Source organism: Pantherophis guttatus, chromosome 17, assembly GCF_059756535.1.
Source record: "Pantherophis guttatus breed Tessera chromosome 17, ASM5975653v1, whole genome shotgun sequence".
NCBI classification, from domain to species: Eukaryota; Metazoa; Chordata; class Lepidosauria; order Squamata; family Colubridae; genus Pantherophis; species Pantherophis guttatus.
Window position 1 is genome coordinate 4,519,260 of NC_142079.1, and position 21,788 is coordinate 4,541,047.

Consider the following 21,788-nt stretch of genomic DNA (forward strand, 5'->3'; position numbering starts at 1 on the left):
GGCATGAAAGCCAACCGGGTGACTTTGGCCAATCACCAGGAGACTGGAAGTTCTAGCCCTGAGTTCTTAGGCATGAAAATCAGCTGGGGGTATTTTGAGCCAATCGGCAGGTTCTCTGTGAAGGCTCAGGTATTCCACCCAACCTTGAGGACACAAGCTGGTATTACTATTACCTTTTTCCCACTGCATTTCTGGAATATTTAATCTTGGAGTACATGCCCGTGTGATGCATAATCTTGGTTTAACTGGTAGATTATCCCGTGTTTATTTTCAACACCCAATTTCTCGGTTCGTTCCACCCATAACCATCTGCAGAGCGATCTGGAATAATTATAGGGACCTTCGCTCTTCAAAGAAGGCCGACGGTGGAGCCAGAAGGTGAAGCCACACAAAAACCGCGCAGCGTTGTGAGGCCGGGAGAAATAAATCCAATGCTACACATAAAAACCGGAGAGATAAAAAGTATTTGGGGAGGCAACGTGTCATAAAAACAGTACAATGTTGGGAAACTCAGCCCGTGCTTTCAGACTGAGATCCAAGCTCTACTCTCTTAGTATTTACATTTGGGGAAGGGGAGGAGCCAAGGGAGGAATCAACTTGCATGCACAAAAGTCAAGGCCCTTTCAAACCATGTGACCCAAAGTTTTTTAGGTTTGGAGAAGGCCAGCCTGACGAAGGGGAAGGTAGCCCGGCAAAGGTGGTACTTTTGCTGACACAATCAGCCTCAGCCGAAGAGCCTTCCTGGTGCTGCTTTGAGCAGGGGAGGGGGATCAGGGGAGGAGGAAAAAAAAAACAGAAAGAAGAGACACCTCCCACCCCTCTGTGTTTGTCCATCTTTGCCTGCAAAACCAAGAACGGAAAAAAAAACAGGCCAAGCTCTGAACGTCGCTTGGGTTTAAATCAAGAAAGAAAAAAAAAAATCGCGAAACTCCGTTCCGTATAAATAACGCAAAATCCTGGGCGCCGAGATGGGTCCCGAGAGTTCCCCAACCATTTCCCGGCATGCCGACGCCGTCCTTTTCCCCCACGTTTCGACGCTGTCGACGCTTCCTCCTCCTCCGGAGACGTTTGGCGTACGCTCCGCTTCCCCGGAGGTTTTGGCGGAGCTTCCTCCAGGCTGACCGCGTGCCGGTCTTTTTTCCTCGACGGAAACCGTTGGCGACCGAATGAAATAATGGGAAGACGAAAAAAACCCCGGAGGTCCTTCTGAAACTTTGTGGAGACCACGAGACGGCGAAAAACAACATCGTCAGTCCGGGTGGCGGGGCGTTCCACGAGAGAAATACGCAGCTGGTGGAGACGCACTTCCAAAGGAGGGAAGAATGATGGTTTGGTTTTTTGGGGGCCTAATCACACCTAAGGGGCGCAAGCACACATCTCGCAGACGGCCGATTGTCCTCAATTACGAGGGTCTGCCAGGGGTGGAAGAAAAAAAACGACAGTCAAGCGGCGGATCGCCGGCGAATCACGAAAGCGCCCCTCTGGAGTTGCCCAAGGTAGATTCTCATTTTTGTGCTGTCGCTGGTTTTCCTCACCCAGATCTGTCAAGGTTTGGGAAAAGAAAGACAGACAGACAGAGAGAAGGAGAGAAATTGTGATGCTAGAGACAGTTGTTCTGTTACGGAGCGGTTTTAGAACTAGATTGCTCGATATGATGTTATGGTAGCCGGAAGTCCACTTCGATTCTTCCCTGCAATTCCACCCACTTTGGTTAAACTACAGCATAGAATAATAGGGTTGGAAGAGACCTTGGAGGTCTTCTAGTCCAACCCCATGCTCAAGTAGGAGACCCTATAGCAGCCATGGTGATGCATGGCTACTTCTGCTGCCTACCGGCTACAGTTCGATTCTCACCAGGCTAAAGGTTGACTAAGCCTTCCGTCCTTCCGAGGTTGGTAAAATGAGGAGCCAGATTGTTGGGGGGCAAGAGGCTGACTCTGTAAATCACTTAAGAGAGGGCTGGAAAGCACTGTGAAGCGGTATATAAGTCTAAGTGCTATTGCTGGACAAAGGGCTGTCCAGTCTCTTCTTGAAAATCTCCAATGAGGGAGCACCCACAACTTCTGGAGGTGAGCTGTCCTATTGTTTAATTGTTCTCACTGTCAGGAAATTTCTCCTTAGTTCCAGGTTGCATCTTTCTTTAATGATCTTTTCCACCTGTTACTTCTTGTCCTGCTCTTGGGCAAACAAGTCAATCTTTGTCTCTTCTCCGTGACAGCCCACCCCCCTCCCCAAAGTACCGGAAGACTGCTATCAGGCATTAAGTTGCGGTTCAGAAGATGTATTGTTTCAGTCTATACACAAGACTCTAGTCAACTAAAGTTCAGTATTAAACTGGGGCTAGATAAGACTCAATAGAATTCAAGAGGAGTTAAGTTTCTTGGAACATTTGTGGCAACGTAACGATTCCAAGCTGATGACATGCTTAACTCCGCCCTCTGTCTCTATCTGCTCTTCTCCTACAGAGGCAGGAAAGATTATAGCCTTCCATTGAAGAGCCCATCATAATCCAGCTACAAATCAACCACGCTCAGCTTATTTCTCCATTTTAGCAACACACCTAAGGGTTGAAAGAAAGAGATGAAATCCCAGGAGCACATGGATTTAAACGCAACTGGCTAAAAAGCAGCGGAGCCATAAGGGTATCTGTTTCTGATCCACCGCCAGAAAAGCTAGACGAGAGTTCTGATTAAGTTTCAGAAGGAGAGCGGTGGTTAAGATCAGAAGTGTAATCCAAAGAAATAATTGCTTGATGAAAATCTCCCTTCCTGCTCTGAAGGATCCTTCCCCGAAGCCCTCCAGCCGGATGGTTGCCATGCAACGGAAGCAAGAACAATACCGTTTATCGCACGCCAAAGTTACGGGGAAGGCCGATCCTGATTCGCAACTCCGGAAACCCCCGGATGAAAAGGAGACGTCGTCTTACCTCGTTGGCTCCCACCGAGCTGATCACACAACTGATTTTGGTGTTCTCTTTTGACTCCAGATAAATAGCCTGACTCTTGTGATACCTGGAAATAAAGAAAACCTTTATTGATTTGATTGTAGGGCACATTCATATCATATTTCAATTTTTTTAAAAAAAAGGAACACGGAAATAAAATACAAAACATAGAATGCAAAATCTGAAATCTTAACAGGAAGATCGGTTTTCGAACGACATACTTATATAATACGCCGAATCAAATTTATCCTTCCCCTGCCATGCCCACCAAGCCATGCCCACAGAACCGGTAGTAAACAAATTTGAATTTCACCACTGATAATTATACCATACCATACACCATACCATACCATACCATACCATATAACATACTAAAAAGCAGAGACATCGCCCTGCCCACAAAAGTGCGTATAGTCAAGGCGATGGTTTTCCCAGTTGCAATGTATGGCTGGGAAAGTTGGACCATAAGGAAGGCTGAGAAGGCCAAAGAATGGAGGCCTTTGAACTCTGGTGCTGGAGAAGACTCCTGTGAGTCCCTTGGATTGCAAGGTGATCCAACCGGTCAGTCCTAGAGGAGATCAACCCTGATCAACTCTTTAGAAGGCCAAATCCTGAAGAGGAAACTCAAATTCTTTGGCCACCTAATGAGAAGGAAGGACTCCCTGGAGAAGAGCCTAATGCTGGGAAAATGGCAGAGAACGAGGTGGCTGGATGGAGTCACTGAAGCAGTTGGTGTGAGCTTCAATGGACTCCAGAGGATGGTATAGGACAGGAAGGCCTGGAGGAACGTTGTCCATGGGGTCACAATAGGTCAGACACAACTTCACGATTAACAACAACATAACATATGTATATGTTTGGGTAGATACACACTCTCTTGAGAGCAGGTAACAGAATTTCATTTTTAATGTGGGCCGATGTACTCGCAGTAAAAAAAAAAAAAAGACACTAACATTATCTTCTCTTCTTCCAATGCATCATTTTTTTACCTGATCTTCTTCTAGAGATTAAGTGTCTCAGGTAGAGCTCAACTAAGATTAACCATCCCCTAAATCGGCAGCCTAAATTGTTTGACACGCTTCCTGTTTACGCTGCTCCGCTTGGGTATCTAAGGTAAGTACAGAGAACCGTTGCGCCTCTCTCCCCATTTCCGATTGCCCTTAATAGCTCAATCTCCTGCCCAACAACGTTCACGATGCTGCTTCCATCGTGGTTTGTGCAATTTCCTCTCCGCTGTTTGCATTACCGTATTGATTGGGAACTTCACCTGCCTGCAAGAAACGTAGGGGGGGAAAAAAAACCTGCAACCGTACGCAGGAGGGAAGAGGAGATGTTGTTTTACGCTTCTTCCAATTTCTGGCATTTAAAATTGAGGACTGTTGCTTTTTTTTACCCTGCCTGCCAATTTTAACGGAAACGACCACAGGATTTAACAAGAGCAAGGAAAAGCTTTTTTGCTTTCTGATAGGATCGAAAATGTTAGGCACGGGTTTGAACATATGAGGGTGTCCAATCCAGCAGCTTTGATTTCCTGCGAGTGACTCATTGTTCTGACTCCTGTTTTTCCCCTCTTTATTTACCTCTTGTGAATTAATTGCATTCACCCACCGAAAAGTCAGTCCTTCCTGCAGCAACAGACCTTATCAGTTCCTTGCGATAATTGCAAGGCCCTGAGCTCCCAGCCAAAAGGCTGCAAATTAAGTTCTGGCAAGCAATTCCTTGGGGCACGAAACACAATGAGCAAAATCTTCAGAAATACGAACGGTTGTCTTCTACGACAACCACTCCCCTTTCCTTCTATTTATTCCCCAGCCAGGGAGGGGCCATTCAGCGCCCACGTGCGCTTTGTTTCCCGAGTCGACTCCTTGTCCTCTGTTGTTCTCCTCTCCTAACTGCTCTGCACATACATGCATCTGGAACAAGCCCCAGCTGTTCTTCTTCCTCCTCACTCATCTCAGCCTCCAAAGGCAGCTGCCTCTGTGATGGCTGGGAAATGTCGGACGGCCCCGGCTCTATCTCTGCATCCGATGTAAAGCATCCATCAGAGCCTTTCCCAGACTCCAGAACTGGCCCAAATTCCTCCCCAATCTCATTGTCCAACTCTGCCGCCAGCACACTCATTTACGATAACCACCACTCTGCTTAGCAATGGAATTTCTCATCCCATAGATGTTACAGTCGTTTTTTCGCTCCCGCGTGCAATTGTCGTAACCAAGCCACTGTCTATCACACCTGATTCCGTAAATGAGGGTGTATTTCCACTAAAAAACCAGGTTTCACTCAACGCTTTGCGCAGATTCTGGGTTCCAGCCTGAAAACCACAATTTTTGTAAGTCTAAATACCATTAAAGCTTTAGATATTCCATTCCTAGCCATAATCATTTGTTCTTTGGAGATAATGATCCTTTTATATGTTGCCTATCAAAAAAAGGGGGGTTGTGGGGGGGGGAAAGAAATATATTTTTGCAGCAGCCGGCAGATTCGTTTTTTTAAAGACATAGAATAGCTGGGGAATTTTAATTTGCCGGTCGAAATTGTCCTCCTACACATGGGAGCTATTTTAAAAGGATCAACTTTCTGCCAAACTATTGCAATTAATCTTTTTTTTTTAAAATTACAATACACATTTCTAACGGTAAAAGGGAATGTCTACGCTGAGCATAGGAAAAACCTGCGAAAGGAGAACAAAAATAACCACAAACATTCTGAAATTAAACAAAAACGTTTAGCCTAAATGTAACAAACATTCTATTGTAGGCAGAAAACCCCAAAACCAGTGAATACGGGCGCTAGAAGGGAGTGGGGTTTGTGGAGAAGAGAAGAAAGAGGGAGGGAGGGAAGGAAGGAAGGAAGGAAAGAAGGCAGATAGGTAGTTAAATGACAGGGAAGGAACCTTAGTGCTCGCTGAGCTTGGGGGTTTCCTTGCAGATGTTTCATTACCCAACTAGGTAATGTAATCAATGCTAGAAGGGAGCAGGGTTTGTGGAGGAGGAGGAGGAGGAGGAGGAGGACTGTAGGGTCCTTAGTGCTCTCTGAGCTTGGCGGTTTTCTTGCAGACGTTTTATTACCCAACTAGGTAACATCATCAGTGCTAGAAGGGAATGAGGTTTGTGGAGTAAAGGAGGAAGGGAGGAGGTGGAGAAGGAGGGGAGGAGGAGGAGGAGGACCGCGGGGTCCTTGGTGCTCTCTGAGCTTGGTTGTTTTCGTGCAGATGTTTCACTCCTAGACTAGGTAACCTCATCGGTGCCACCCTAGTAGCACTGATGATGTTACCTAGTTTGGGTAACCGGTCATTAAGCGAGGACTGTAGATAGGATCTTTCTAAAGATATGGCAGCTATGGAAAAATGGAGGAAAAAGGCATTTTCTCAGAGAAAGAGAGCACTTCTGGTGGTCTCCTGCCACCTAGTGGTATAAAACGTCCATAACAACCGTGATTTCCATTTCCTCCTGAATTCGGTTCCACGCGGAGACTTTGGGACTATGATTCCCGGAATCCCCCTGCCAGGCTGACCTAGAAAGGATTAATCCCTCTGAGCGTGAACAGCCATGACTACTCTCCACACTTAAGCTTCTGGACAAGCAAACCACGTCACAATTTTGACAAAATAAACGTTGACTTCCCGAGCGTTCTTAAAATGCTGCTCTTAAAAAAAGCCCCTCGTTCTACCCGCGCCCCTTACCATCGTTTATCGTAGTAAAGCTTCCCGTCTTCTATCCGTGCCTCAAATCGTTGGGCGGGGGATTCTGCAGGAGTCGTTGGAAGATGCTCGGGCGAGGAAGGAGATGCTGGAACAGAAAAAAAAGAGGACCGGGCGATAAGCATCTATGTCAGGAGTCGGCAACCCGCGTGGCTCTGGAGCCGCATGTGGCTCTTTCATCCCTCGGCTGCGGCTCCCTGTCGCTGGTCGGCTCCACAACTGATAGGGCTTTCGGTTAAGGTCAAGGTCAATTGGGTCAAGGTCTGGGCTATTCTCAGGCCATTCCAGCAGTGGAATAGGATTATCTTGAAACTCCCCCCCCAAAAAAGTGGTGTTATTAGCCATCAAACCTCAAAAGTACTTTTTCCAAAAAGGTTTCCACAACTTTGGCCACTACCGTATATTTATACATCCGAACTAAAATGTGTTGTTTCTCTGTGTCCTATAATATAGGTGGGTATGTGCATATGTTTTACTTATTTACTTACTTACTCTTCGGAGTATAAGACGCACCTACCTTTTTTGCTGAGGAAAAGAAGAAAAAGAAATCTCCCTCTGAGCAATTTTGCCTCCTTACAGCAAACAGCAGCCTTCTTTACTTTCATTTTCATTTTCAGCATAGCTTGATTAGCACAAGGGGGGAAAAAAAATCTGCTCCAGCAATTTTCCTCCTTGCAGCAAGCAGCAGAGCCGTGCAAAACAGCTGAGAGCAAATCAGCTGAGAGCTGGGAGGCCGATTCAATCAACTTGTGCTAATTAGCCTGTGCTGAAGCTGAAAGAAGCTGTTTTTTCTTGCTGTTTGCTTGCAAGGAGGTAACTGCTGCGAGGCAGAGACCAAAGGGTGGGGGCCAGAGGGGGGGGGCTAGATTCGGTGTATAAGACGCACCTAAATTTTCACCCCCTTTTAGGGATGAAATTCGTCTTATACTCCAAAAAATACGGTACTTAAATTGTTTAAATTTAAATTGTTTATGTAGTGTATATTAGAGGTGGAGACCCTTGAGAGCTGTATCCAACGCAATTTCATTTTAATGTATGCCAATTTGTGTACATTTAAAGTGACAATGAAGTAATTCTAATATACCAACGGCAGGGTGGACAGTGGCTGAATCTGGGATTTTCTATATGGCAAGAAGAGCACTAAGCTGCAGTCCTTCCCTCCGTTCCGAGCCAAAACAAGCAAAATAACTAATTAAATTCAAACAATGCCCCATGGTCATATTACTCACCTGGTCTTTTAGGTGATTTAAGCTAAAAAAAAAAAGAAAGAAGAGGAAAACTGTTGAAGGAATAGTCACAAAAGTACGACCAAGAAAATAGATCTGGCTCGCGGGGCCACCCTGGAAACAGCGAAGGACCAGCCCGTGGGGCCAACGCCAGCGAAAACAGAGCTTGGGCGGGGGGGGGGGAGCACCGTTTTCACTGGCCGAGCACTCGGGCCTCCACAGGCGGCCCCCAACATGAGTGACGTCAAAGTGGCCACGCCCACCCTGTCCCGCCCCCAAGGTCCAACACAATCCTGATTCAGCCCTCCTTGAAATCGAGTTTGACACCCCCTGATATAGAATATATCCTCTCTCCCCCCCCCCTTTTCACATCAACACCTGAATTCAGGAGACACACGTAAAACCAGTTCTTTCTAACGAAAAACAGGATACTGGCTCAAATCCAGAGAAAATAAAATTGGGATGGTTAGACAGAAAACTAAGGATTGGTGGGGTTTTTTGTTTTTCTTCTTCTCCTAGCCGCACTTTATTTATTTATTTATTTATTTATTTATTTATTTATTTATTTATTATTTATTTGTTGCATTTCTATGCCGCCCAACTCCCTAGGGACTTACCTTATTGAGAGTCCTCAAATCTTCCATGATCTGCTCGTCCGTGAGGAGATAATTGAGCTGAGGTAATCCGCATTAAGGGTCATGCAAAAACACTCGAGCAACCGCTTAGGCCGGTGATGGTTAACCTTTTCGGTGCCAGGTACCCAAAGCGTGCAAGCAAACTGTTAAGACTGTTTTCAACGCCGTTGTGACTTTGAACAGCCGCTAAAGGAACCGTGGTAAGTCAAGGACTACCTATACTGGCCAAGCCTTGAGTTTTTAGGGCAAGGTTTCATCGCAGAAAGGATATCTGGAGCTGGTTTCCTCCTTTTGTCAGGAATGGGCACCGGATCGTTCGGCCTCCTCCGCAATTTCCTGGTCATGATCGGCTTCACTTCCATGGAATCTGAAGACAGCAACAAACCAATTGGACTGTAAGTCCACACATTTCTATTAAAAGCGACAGGGGGAAACAAAACCCCATCTGAGTATTGAGGCACAATAATAAAAAAAAAACCTATTTCTTTACTCCCCACTCCACTCCCAGATATATTTTTCACATCTATGGAATGTAGGCGAATGTATCTTTTCTTTTATGTACTCCGAGAGCGTATGCACCCAAGACAAATTCCTTGTGTGTCCAATCACACTTGGCCAATAAAGAATATTAATCTATTCTATTCTATTCTATTCTATTCTATTCTATTCTATTCTATTCTATTCTATTCTACTCTAGTCCTTATTTCTATTCTATTCTATTATTCTATTCTATTCCTAATTCTAATTCTAATCTATTCCTTATTCTATTCCATTCTATTCTATTCTATTCTATTCTATTCTACTCTAGTCCTTATTTCTATTCTATTCTATTCTATTATTCTATTCTATTCTATTCTATTCTATTCTATTCTATTCTATTCCTAATTCTAATTCTAATCTATTCCTTATTCTATTCTATTCTATTCTATTCTATTCTATTCTATTCTATTCTACTCTAGTCCTTATTTCTATTCTATTCTATTCTGTTCTATTCTATTCTATTCCTAATTCTAATTCTAATCTATTCCTTATTCTATTCTATTCTATTCTATTCTATTCTATTCTATTCTATTCTATTCTATTCTATTCTATTCTATTCTATTCTATTCCATTCCACTCTATTCTATTCCTAATTCTAATTCTATTCTATTCCATTCCAGTCCTCATTCCAATATTCTATTCTATTCTATTCTATTCTATTCTATTCTATTCTATTCTATTCTATTCTACTCCATTTCATTCCATATTTTCTTTTTTCTTTTCTTTTTTCTTTTTTTCCTTTTCTATTCCATTCCATTCTAATTTTATTCTATTTAATTCTATAGTCAAACTCTGTTATTCCAGCTCTGTTATTCAACTTCACTGAATCTCCAAACCAGGTTAGAGAGAGAGAGAGAGAGGGCCCTCAGATGGAGAGTTAACATCCCTCAGGTCTGGAGGTGGCTGATGAGGAAGAGGAGGAATAGCTGGGTCCAGTGCCAGATGCAAGGATGCACAGAAGGCAGAGGAGAGGAGAGCGGTGGAAATCTATGGGCCGGTCCTTGGGAAGGAAGAGCCACCGCTGCTAGTGAAGCCCCACTCTAGCTCTGGGGATAAAAGGCAGGGGGTGGAGATGAATAGATGAGGCAGACAACTATTCATCTTCCGGCCAGACGGACTTGTTAGCCTGCGGTGAGAGAAACTTTTGGCTGGGGCTGCCGGTGCTCCTAATTAAAGGCATCTTTTGCGTTCACGTCAGAGGGTTTGTTGTATTTGGGGAGCTGGGTCAGAACACTTCCGTAAACTTCGCATTGACCCTGTGTCTTGAGCCAAGGGCTTCCAAAGTGGTTGGTCTCAACGGTTCGGAAACGTTTTAGTCTCTGCTTTACCTCCTGTCAGTTCCATGGTGAGCTTCTCGCTCTCAATCATCTTCTTCTTCTCTTCCAATTCAGCGATCAGGCTCTCCTTCAGCTCGATTTTTTTATCCTCAAACTCCTTCACTGCTGCTTTTTTTTCTTTGATGTAGTTTCGTTCCACCTGCTCTGTCTAATCCACATCCAAAAAAAAAAAGGAGAGCATTTTCAAGGTTAAGGCGAAACGTAGGTTGCTCGTCATTAAGCATTAGGTTGAGTTCATTACTGTATTTTTCGGAGTATAAGTGTTGTGGTCCACCAGCACCCTGCGGAGCTGGCAGGGGAGTCGGACAATGAGGAGGCTGGGAAGGAACATGGGCCAGTCCTGGAGTCAGGGGAAGGCCCAGACGAGGGCTCTGCGTCAGAGGCAGAGATGAGGCCAGGGCCATCGGGGAGTGATGCACAGACTCCGGAGCCTCCAGAGTTGGACATTAGAGAGGCAGAGGAACAGGAGGAGCCTGTTCTTAGTGCATGCATGCACAGAGCTGCCAGATTGGTCTTATTATCATGGGATGTCTTATTTTTTTGGGGGGGGGGGAAAACAGGGTAAAACATTTTTTTTTGTACAAGATTCGTTAAAATCCGTTAACAGCAGCTTTGTTTAAATTTTGGTGAATCTATTGCAAATCTGTCTAGGCTGGAATCCAATGCAGGAAACAGAAATAATCCTGAAGTTCTAACATAAAATAGTTTCGGTAAGATATACTTACTTCCAAGTGAAGAAAAAGCTCTGGAAGGAAACAGACATGACAATTATTAGAGGGAAGGTACAAACATGTTTAATTTTAGTAGAATACTGGAGTTGTTGTTCTGGGATAGGTTTGTGAATGACAAGAGAGTTAAGAGTAAGTTTTAATGCTAATAAGACAAGTGAACTTCGAATATACTTCTCTCTGAACGAAATCCCCCAAAAGTTCATAATTAATCCACACACAAATGCATGCACACAACATTTGTTTATTCAGCATTTATATTGTATTTATACAATTTTGATTTAGATTTATGTAGCTTGTCCAGCTCATCAAAAGTCCCTTTGGGCAGCGCACAACAAAGCCAGAAGGCAAGAGCAGCTAAAACAAAAGGGACGACTCAGGAGTAAGGCAGGAGATGATTGGCCCCTCCCATAAGGCTTAAAAGAGAAACAGAGGCACTTGGGCCTTTTTGCAGGAAAGCAACTTTGCTAACTCTGTTTCCAGTCGGCATCTCGTTTGTTTCTGAACTTTGTGGGGCTTTGCCAAGTAAGGCTTTTGGCAGGGTGCCAAAGAAGATAAAGGTTGGTGATTATCCCTAAGGACTTCTTCCGAAGGACTTGTTTTGCAACTAATTGGGACTCAGCTGAGAATGAACATAATTCTCAGCTGTTACACTAAAATATGTTTGTTTGGGACTAATTGGATATTGTAATTACTAGGTCACAACAGATAGGACCGAATTGTGAGAGCTAACACAGGGGTCACAGCAGGCTGTTTCTTGATTTCATAAATGAACCTGGTGATCAATGATAGCTCCAGCTAATTCCAAAAGGAAACACCAAATAACTAGTTATAACCACTTAGCGATGGAAATTTTGGGCTCAATTGTGGTGGCGGAGCGAGAACTACCTATATCTCACTTTGTAAGGTTTGAATCCTGAGTAGGTAATTTGACACGTTAGGATGAATTTGCCACCTCAGTCCAACCTGCTCACCTGCATTGCGGATCCTCTCTTTGTATTGTTGATCCAGCTTTTTCATCCTTTTCTGATATTCTTGTAAGGTACCTATGGAATAAAAAAGTCACGGTATGAGAGATTGCAACCACACACCAAGAAAAGAAAAAGAAAAAAAGAAAAGAAAACCCTCCCCTTTTCTTAATTTCTTCCTATAGACGCCAGTTGCCTGGTAAGATTTAAAATACTATCATCTATTTACTCAGGAAATTATATTAATAGTTTACCAAAAACTTTTGTGTTCTCTCAAGGTTTTGAGGTATAATCCCCCACCTCTACCACTTGATACTGGTCATGTTAGCTGGAGATAATAGGTACAGAATTTAACAGAGTAACAGAGTTGGAAGGGACTTCGAGGTCTTTTAGTCCAGCCCCCTGCTAAAAGCAGGAGAACCTATACTATTTGAGACAAGTGGCTGTCCAGCTCAAAAACCTCTGGTGATGGAGCATCCACAACTTCTGGTGGCAAGTCGTTCCACTGGTTAATTGCCCTCCCTGTTAGGAAGTTTCTCCTTAATTCCAGGTTGCTTCTCTCCTTGGTTAGTTTCCATCCATTGCTTCTTGTCCTGCCTTCTGGGGCTTTGGAGAATAGGTTGATCCCCTCTTCTTTGGGGCAACCCCTCAAAATATTGGAACCCCCCTCTGCAGGTTTTGCAAGAGACCAGATCCGAGAACTCAACATTCCAGTGTAGGCAAACTCACAAAGCTAAACGGTATCGTAATTAGCAACTGAAAAGTTTTACCTTCCTGTAGTTGCTGCAGCTGCCTTTTTAGTGATGCCAATTTATCCTGGTACATCCTGAAAAGAGAATAGGTTTTAATGTTATAAGCTGCCCAGCGTTACCTGGCAGTGGGATGGGTGACAAGCAAATGTTAATAATGATAAGAATAACAACAATAGTAATATAATAATAAACAAACAGCAAAAGGGATGAGAAAGAATTGGAGAAGACAACAAAGCACAAAGAATAGCAAATAGAAATAGAATGACTGTGGCAAAAGAAAGAAAAGGTGGTACCCTTAGTGATAAGATGCTTTGGGTGCAATCCCAAAACAACTGAAACATCATTGTTATTGTCACTTTTTTCTGTGAATGCACTGGCAGAGATTAAAAAAATGAAATTCTGATGCTCACTCTCAAAAGAAAGATATATAACCACAGACATACATACGCACACATATACACATGAGATATATTTATATATCTACATCTCTTTCTCTCTGTGGGTGTGTATGTATGGAGAGAGAGGGGGGAGGGAGGGAGGGAATGTGAGTATAACTGTTGTATTTTATTCCAATCTCATTTTAAATTGTATATTTATTCCAATCTCATTTTAAATTGTATTTTATTCCAATTTCATTTTAAATTGTTTTTATTGGATGTTAGTAATAATTTGTGTCTGAACTCTGCACTTTTGATATGGCCCATGGGCTAATCAGTAAACTAATTATGTATACACTCACACTCACACACAATGTGTATGAATTTGTGTGTGAATGTATGTGTTTGGTTATATATTTATACATATATTTATATTTATACATATACATACAGAGAGAGAGAGAGAGAGACATTGTGTGAATTTGTGTGGGCATGTATATATGTGGTTATATATTTATACATATATTTATATTTATACATATACATACATACATAAAGAGAGAGAGAGAGAGAGAGAGATACACAGTGTATTTGTGTGTGCATGTATATGTGCGGTTATATAGTTATACATACCGTATATTTATATTTACACATATACATATACATACACACAGAGGTATATTAATCACAGTCCATTTTGAATATAGAGTGGAAAGAGAGTAAGAAGTTGGATACTAGATAGTCCAGAGCTGCCACAATACTCACTGCTCCTTCATTTCTACGTAATCTTCCTCATCGTGTTTCGCCAGATCCGTTTCACTGGCATCTTCCGTATCTAAGCAACAGGATCAGCATCAATCATGTCAGAAAACATCAAATAAAAGTCATTTTTGTTTTGTTTTTTTGCTCAAACAAGTTTCTCCAGGCTGAGCCTGCAGGGCCAAAATTGCAAACTGGCCTTTTTTTTAAAATGCTAGAGATGCTGGACCTCAGCAGGGGTGAGTCTGAAAAGCGGCAGAGATGGGTATTGTGGTCCATCACCACCCAGAGTCTCCATGGTAGGGAGACAGTCATGGGTATTGTGGTCCAGAACCAGCAACTGCCGTGTTTGCGGTTAGAGCAATGGGTGCTGTGGTCGGACGCTTGCAATCCAAGGCCGGGAAAAGGAGGGTATTGTAGTCCAGCCACTTTAGTCAATGTAGATGGGAAGAGTAATAGGTATAGTCAGTCCTCGGCTTACAAAAGTTTGTTTAGTGACCGTTCGAAGTTACGGCACTGAAAAAAAGTGACTTACGAACAGGTCCTGAAAACATGTAGCTGGGGTAGGTAGAGAGCATCTAACCTGACTGTAGAGTGATGAGTATTGTGGTCCGGACACTAGAGATAGGAAGTGATGGGTGTTGTGGTCTTGCCCCTACAGTCTCTAATGTCATGGGGAGAATGATGGGTACTGGGATAGGCATTTGCCCTCACTACAGCCAGTTATGGGTATTGTGGTCCAGACACCAGAGATAGGAAGTGATGGGGGTTGTGATCTAGCCCTTACAGTCTCCACTGTCTGCAGAGTGATAGGTGTTGTAGTCCAGCATCTGCACTCCCTTTAGCTAGGGCACAGTGATGGGCGCTGTGATTGGGCACCTACAAACAGCCAGCGATGGGTACTGTAGTCCAGCCACCAGAGATGGGAAGTGATGGGTGTTGCGATTCACCCCATGCCTTTTCCATTGCCGGCAGAGCACGATGGACATTGGGGTTTAGCACCTGCCCCCTACTTCCAAAGCGATGGTCAGTATGGTTCAACTACCCCAGAGAAGGAATTATGGGTGCTGGAGTTCATCCCATGCAGTCTATATTGTTGGCAGAGCATGATGGGCATTGGGCTCCCTCCAAAGCGATGGTTAGTGTAGTTCAACTACCCCAGAGAGGGAATTATGGGTGCTGGAGTTCACCCCATATAGTCTCCATCATTGGCAGAGCATGATGGGCATTGGGCTCCAGCACCTCCCCGCTACCTCCAAAGCGATGGTTAGTGTAATTCAACTACCCCAGATAGGGAATTATAGGTGCTGGAGTACATCCCATGCAGTCTATATTGTTGGCAGAGGATGATGGGCATTGGGCTCCAGCACCTCCCCCCACCTCGAAAGCGATGGTTAATGTAGTTCAACTACCCCAGAGAGGGAATTATGGGTGCTGTGGAGTTCACCCCATGCAGTCTCCATCACCGGCAGAGCATGATGGGTCTTGGGGGGGGGTCGAGCACCAGCCAAAGGAAATGGGTATTGTAGTCCAGCCCCCTCCGCAAACCCCCCCCCCCCCTTTTTACAGGAAACGACGCTCTAGCCTAGCGCCTCTGTCGCCCTCCGCGGTCGGCGGGGAATGATGGGTTTTGGAGTCCAGCCCTCCATCCGCCCGGCCGCCCCCCCCCACCCCCCACCCCCAGACAGACCGGCCGCGGCTCACCCTCGTCGGAGTCCCGAGCGCGCCCGCTGCGTTCGCCGTCCTCCTCCTCGGCGGGGCTCTCCAGCTCCTCCTCCTCATAGCTCTCGGCGGCGGCGGCGGCGGCAGCAGCAGCGGCGGCAGCGGCGGCGGCTCCGGCCCCCGGGGGCAGCGTGGAAGCCGGCGGCGGCAGCGGAGGCCCCGCGGGCAGCGCGGGGGAAACCAGCGCGGCGGCGCTCATGGCCCGCGAAGCCGGAGGAGGCTCAGTCCGTCCGTCCGTCCGGCGACGCCGGTCCCTCCTCAGGCGAGCGCCCACAGAAGCGCGCTCCTTTCTTCCGCGCAGGCGCGCCAGCCGCTTCCGTCCACTTCGTCTGGCCCGTCGCTCTTTCCGTAGACGCCTGGGCGGGGCTTCGGCCGCCCAGGATGGGGTAGTTAGACTCAAGTCAGTAGAGGTGTACGCGAAACGACTACTTCCGGGCTCCGTCTCTCTCTCTCTCTCTCTCTCCCCCACCCCCCCACCCTTGGAGCCTTGAAGAAATATGGACTTCCACTCTCAGAATTACAGTGTTGTTTCTCTGTATCATATAATATATGTGGTTATATACATATACATATACATATACATATTTATTTATTTATTTATTTATTTATTTATGTTTATACAGTGTATATTGGAGGTGGTGACCCTTTGAGAGCTCTATGCAACTAAATTTCATTTTAATGTATGTCGATTAGTGTATATTTAAAGTGACAATATCTATCTATCATCTATCTATCAATCAATCATTTATTATCTAGATCTACTCTATCTATCTATATCTATCTATCTATAATGTAGCTCTACTCTATATCTATCTATCTATCTATCTATTTCTATCATCTATGATCTAGATCTACTATCTATCAATCTATCTATCTATCGTATCTATCTATCTATCTCTATCTATCTATCATCTATGATCTAGATCGTCTATCTATCTATCCATCCCTCCCTCCCTCCCTCCCAATAATTCCCCAGCCAGCATGCTTTAAGATGCATGGACTTCAACTCCCAGAATTCATAGCTCCAACATCATAGAACGTAGAACTGTTTGCAGAGCAGGCTTCACTAATTCGCTAATAGAATAGAGTAGAGTAGAGTAGAATAGAATAGAGTAGAATAGAATAGAGTAGAATAGAATAGAATAGAATAGAGTAGAGTAGAGTAGAATAGAATAGAGTAGAATAGAATAGAGTAGAGTAGAGTAGAGTAGAGTAGAATAGAATAGAATAGAATAGAACAGAGTAGGAGTAGGAGTAGAATAGAATAGAATAGAGTAGAGTAGAGTAGAATAGAATAGAGTAGAATAGAATAGAGTAGAATAGAATAGAATAGAGTAGAGTAGAGTAGAGTAGAGTAGAGTAGAGTAGAGTAGAATAGAATAGAATAGAATAGAATAGAATAGAACAGAGTAGGAGTAGGAGTAGAATAGAATAGAGTAGAGTAGAATAGAATAGAATAGAGTAGAATAGAATAGAATAGAATAGAACAGAGTAGGAGTAGGAGTAGAATAGAATAGAATAGAGTAGAGTAGAGTAGAATAGAATAGAGTAGAATAGAATAGAGTAGAATAGAATAGAATAGAGTAGAGTAGAGTAGAGTAGAGTAGAGTAGAATAGAATAGAATAGAATAGAACAGAGTAGGAGTAGAATAGAATAGAGTAGAGTAGAGTAGAGTAGAATAGAATAGAATAGAATAGAACAGAGTAGGAGTAGAATAGAATAGAGTAGAGTAGAGTAGAATAGAATAGAATAGAGTAGAATAGAATAGAATAGAATAGAACAGAGTAGGAGTAGGAGTAGAATAGAATAGAATAGAGTAGAGTAGAGTAGAATAGAATAGAATAGAGTAGAATAGAATAGAGTAGAATAGAATAGAATAGAGTAGAGTAGAGTAGAATAGAATAGAATAGAATAGAACAGAGTAGGAGTAGAATAGAATAGAGTAGAGTAGAGTAGGAGTAGAATAGAATAGAGTAGAGTAGAGTAGAGTAGAATAGAATAGAATACAATAGAATAGAGTAGAATAGAATACAATAGAATAGAGTAGAATAGAATAGAATAGAATAGAATAGAACAGAGTAGAATAGAATAGAATAGAGTAGAGTAGAGTAGGAGTAGAATAGAATAGAGTAGAGTAGAGTAGAGTAGAGTAGAATAGAATAGAATACAATAGAATAGAATTAAAATAGAATGGAATGGAATAGGATGGGAATAGGACAGAATAGAATAGAATTAAAGTAGAATAGAATCTTTTCCCACAACCTACGAAATCCCTCTCTCCCCCCCCCCACAGCCCGCCCCTCCCGACGCGTGGGCGGAGCCCGTCTCCTGCTTTCCATCGGAATGCGGAAGCGCATCTGATTGGTCCACTCTCGAGAGAGGGAGGAGGGGCGTGAGAGCGGAGGAGCGGGGCAGACCGAAAGAATCGAGCGCCGATTTCCTCGCTTCGACCTAGCCGGGAGGAGGGCTCACCCAGGCAGGGGGAACGGAGCGCCGGGCGTTCGATCGCCTTCGGCCGCGCCTGACGGAGCGGAGCGGCTGCTTTTTGGCTTGTCGGCGCGGGCGGAGGTGGCTCCGAATGCGGACGCGGCGCTGGCTTCTCCTTCCCGGAGCTGAGCGGCCGCCGACGAGGAACTTTTCCCAGCGCCACACGGGTGAGGGAGCACTTTTGGGGCGGTGCGGGGGGGGGGAGGAGGGAGAAGGGGGGGAGGGAAAAAGGGGGAGAAGGGTGGGGGGGGGCGATTTAAAAAAAAAAAAGGGGGGGGGGTCGCGTCACAAGGAAAAATGCCGCGGCCGGAGAAGGAAAGGAAGGAAGGAAGAAGGGAAAAAAAAGCAGCCGCCGAGGAGGGGGGGGGAGGAGGGGGGGGAACACGGGGGGGGGGGAAAGACGGCGGTGGGGGGGAGGGGGGGTGGAATGGAGGGGGAGAGAGGATTTTATTTTATTTTATTTTATTTTATTATTTGGTTTTATTTATTTTATTATTTATTTTATTTATTTTATTTTATTATTATTATTATTTTATTTATTTTAATTTAATTTTATTAATTATTTATTTAATTTTATTTATTTAATTTTATTTAAATTTTATTTTATTCATTATTTATTTTATTTTATTAATTATTTTACTTATTTTATTTTAATTTTAATTTTATTTATTATTTATTTTATTTTATTAATTATTTATTTTATTTATTTTAATTTTAATTTTATTTATTATTTATTTTATTTATTTTAATTTTATTTTATTCATTAATTATTTTATTTTATTATTTATTTTGTTTATTTTATTTATGTTATTTTAATTTAATTTTAATTTTATTTTATTAATTATTTTTTTATTTATTTTATTTATGTTATTTTAGTATATTTACTTTATTTTATTTTATTTTAATTTAATTTAATTTTATTAATTATTTAATTTAATTTAATTTTATTTTATTTATCTTTTCCTAAGGATTTTTTTTTTTAATCTCCCCCCCCTCCCTCCCTCCGGAAGAAGTTGAAAGGCTTGCGGTGGGGGAGGGAGGAGGAGGAGGAAGAGGAGGGGGGAGGGGAAAAAAAGAAGGGGAGGGGAAAACGCCAGAGGTCATCTAGTCGCTCTCTTCTGTTCCCCCCCCCCCATTGGAACTCTTTGAACAGAGTTCCAATGGTGGGGAAGAGAGAGGGGGGAGGGACGGGGCAGTTTAGGAAGGAGGAGGGGGGATCTGGGGGAGAGGAGGAGGAGGAGGAAGAGGGGAAAAAAAGAAAAAGAGGGGAGGGGAGGGGGAAACACCAGAGGTCATCTAGTCGGTCTCTTCGGTTCAGGGGGAGGGGAGGGGGAGGGCGCCGCCACCAAGCGGAGACTGGCTGTCCAAAGAGTTCCAGTGGGGGGGAGGAGAGAGAGGGAGGGATGGGGCAGATTAGGAAGGAGGGGGACCTGGGGAGGAAGAGGGGGGGATCTGGGGTGGACAAGAGAGGGGTGGAGAGGGAGTTCTATTGGGAGGGTCGGGGAGGGCGAGAGACGGGGAGGGGGGCTATCATTGGAGGGGGTAACGGAGGGCAAGGGATGGGGAGAGGGGTGCGGGTGGAGGCTATATTGGGAGGGTGGAGGAGGGCGAGAGATGGGGTAGTCTGGGGGGCAAGAGACGGGGAGGGGGGCTACAATGGGAGGTCAGTGGGGGAGGGCAAGAGATGGGGAGGGTGAGTGGGGGCTCTAATGGAAGGGGTGAAGGAGGGGAAGAGATGGGGAGAGGGTGGGGAGGGCTATATTGGGGGGGAAGGGGAAAGAAGGGATTGGAGGCTGCAAAGAGCCCTCCATGGTTTGTAGGGGGGGGGACCTGGAATGGCTGATGGGGATGGGGTGGGGGCTGCTTTAAGGAAAAACGATGCAAAGACCTTAACCCCTGAAATGCTGGGGAAGGGAGACCCCCAGGTGTTGGGGGGGGACTATAAGGAAGAGAATTTGGGAGGGGGCAGAGAAGGGGGGGTCGCTGGGGGAAGCAACCTTTGCAACCGGGGTGGGGGGCTTTGTCCCCAACTCTTCGGATACTACAACTCTCCTTGCCTTTAGGATGTGAGTCACCCAGAGTCGCTCGATAAGTGAGATGGTTGGCATATAGTACATTTAAATAAATGTGTGTGTGTTTTTTGTTTTTAATCCCGTGGATTTCTGGCCATGGGGATCCCCGGGCAGCAGGAGGGCACCCCACTTCAGGAAATCTGGTTTGGGGTGCTCCAGGGTTCTCTGGGGTGAGAATGAGAAGCAGAGTTGTTGGGTGAAAGGAGGAGGAGGAGGAGACAAATGGGAAAACAGAACCAGATTTTGAGTTTTCTTGTGATGCCTCCTCCCACACACCTATACCTACACACACACACACACACACACAGAGACTGAGATGCAAAGCATGTGGCATGTTAATAGCGACACTTCTCGTTCTTGTGCACTCGCTCGCATTTGCATCCGTGCCCCCACATGCTGCGTTCGAAGCGTGAATAAATAACTTTAGGCAGAAAAATAAAACAGAATCGAGCCAATCTGGTGTAGTGGCTAAGGGGGCGGACTGGGAGTTCTAGTTCTGCCTTGGGCATGAAGCGCCGGCTGGGTGACTTCGGGCCGATCGCCAGGAAAATGGGAGTTCTAGCTCCGCTTTAGGCATGAAATCTGGCTGGGTGACTTTGGTCCGATCCACAGGAGACTGGGAGTTCTAGCTCCAGTTTAGGCATAAGAGTCAACTGGGTGACTTTGGTCCAATCCCCAGGAGACTGGGAGTTCTAGCTCCACTTTAGGCATAAGAGTCAACTGGGTGACTTTGGTCCAATCCCCAGGAGACTGGGAGTTCTAGCTCCACTTTAGGCATAAGAGTCAACTGGGTGACTTTGGTCCAATCCCCAGGAGACTGGGAGTTCTAGCTCCACTTTAGGCATAAGAGTCAACTTGGTGACTTTGAGCTAATCCCCAGGAGATTGGGAGTTCTAGCTCCACTTTAGGCATAAGAGTCAACTGGGTGACTTTGGTCCAATCCCCAGGAGACTGGGAGTTCTAGCTCCACTTTAGGCATAAGATTGAACTGGGTGACTTCGAGCCAATTACCAGGAGACTGGGAGTTCTAGCTCCACTTTAGGCATGAAATCTAGCTGGGTGACTTTGGTCCAATCCCCAGGAGACTGGGAGTTCTAGCTCCACTTTAGGCATAAAAGTCAACTGGCTGACTTTGGGCCGATCCCCAGGAGACTGGAAGTTCTAGCTCCACTTTAGGCATGAAGTCTAGCTGGGTGACTTTGGGCCGATCCCCAGGAGACTGGGAGTTCTAGCCTAAAGTGGAGCTAGAATTCCCAGTCTCCTGGGGATTAGCTCAAAGTCACAATTTCCAAAACTTCCCCCCCCCTCAATTTCCAAACCCTCTTTTCCCCCCAAAAAAATCCACCTTGAACTAGACTAGAGATCAGGGTGGATAAAAATCAATGATTTTTTTTAAAAAAAATCAAAAAAAAAATCAGATTTTTTTGATTTAAATCGGAATTTTTTTTTAAATAAATAAATAAATAAATAAATAAATAAATAATAAATAAATAAATGTCAACCTAAGCAGGTTGACTTTAATTTAAAGGGATTCGGTGGC

General features: G+C 44.5%; 2 protein-coding genes across 19 annotated transcripts in view; one reads left to right on the plus strand and one right to left on the minus strand.

The window, feature by feature from the left end:
- Positions 1 to 445: 445 nt before the first annotated feature.
- SUDS3 (SIN3A corepressor complex component SDS3) lies at positions 446 to 16,066 on the minus strand. The gene is made up of 12 exons (XM_034407654.3): positions 15,671 to 16,066; positions 13,973 to 14,042; positions 12,849 to 12,904; positions 12,085 to 12,156; positions 11,108 to 11,127; positions 10,374 to 10,530; positions 8,777 to 8,872; positions 8,488 to 8,549; positions 7,874 to 7,895; positions 6,627 to 6,732; positions 2,927 to 3,011; positions 446 to 1,541 (listed from the first exon to the last, which is right to left on the minus strand). The coding sequence occupies exons 1-12, from the start codon at positions 15,885 to 15,887 to the stop codon at positions 1,443 to 1,445; spliced, it is 1,062 nt and encodes a 353-aa protein (XP_034263545.2). The 5' UTR covers positions 15,888 to 16,066; the 3' UTR covers positions 446 to 1,442.
- Positions 16,067 to 18,062: 1,996 nt separating this feature from the next.
- The window catches only part of TAOK3 (TAO kinase 3), a 101,330-nt gene continuing 97,604 nt past the window's right edge, over positions 18,063 to 21,788 (plus strand). For all 18 annotated transcript variants that reach the window (XM_087880512.1, XM_087880518.1, XM_087880524.1 and 15 more), the window contains exon 1: positions 18,063 to 18,343. The gene's annotated coding sequence lies outside the window, so the exon portion shown is untranslated. The remainder of the gene's footprint in view (positions 18,344 to 21,788) is intronic.

Bases quoted from the DNA above. Each gene is read 5' to 3' on its own strand.
- SUDS3 (XM_034407654.3), bottom strand. From the start codon at position 15,887: ATGAGCGCCGCCGCGCTGGTTTCCCCCGCGCTGCCCGCGGGGCCTCCG. The intron at 8,873-10,373 runs GTAAAGCAGAGA...TGCTGTCTTCAG, and splicing joins CACCATGGAACTGACAGGAG to ATTCCATGGAAGTGAAGCCG. The intron at 1,542-2,926 runs GTAAGACGACGT...AAACCTTGACAG, and splicing joins GCTCGGTGGGAGCCAACGAG to ATCTGGGTGAGGAAAACCAG.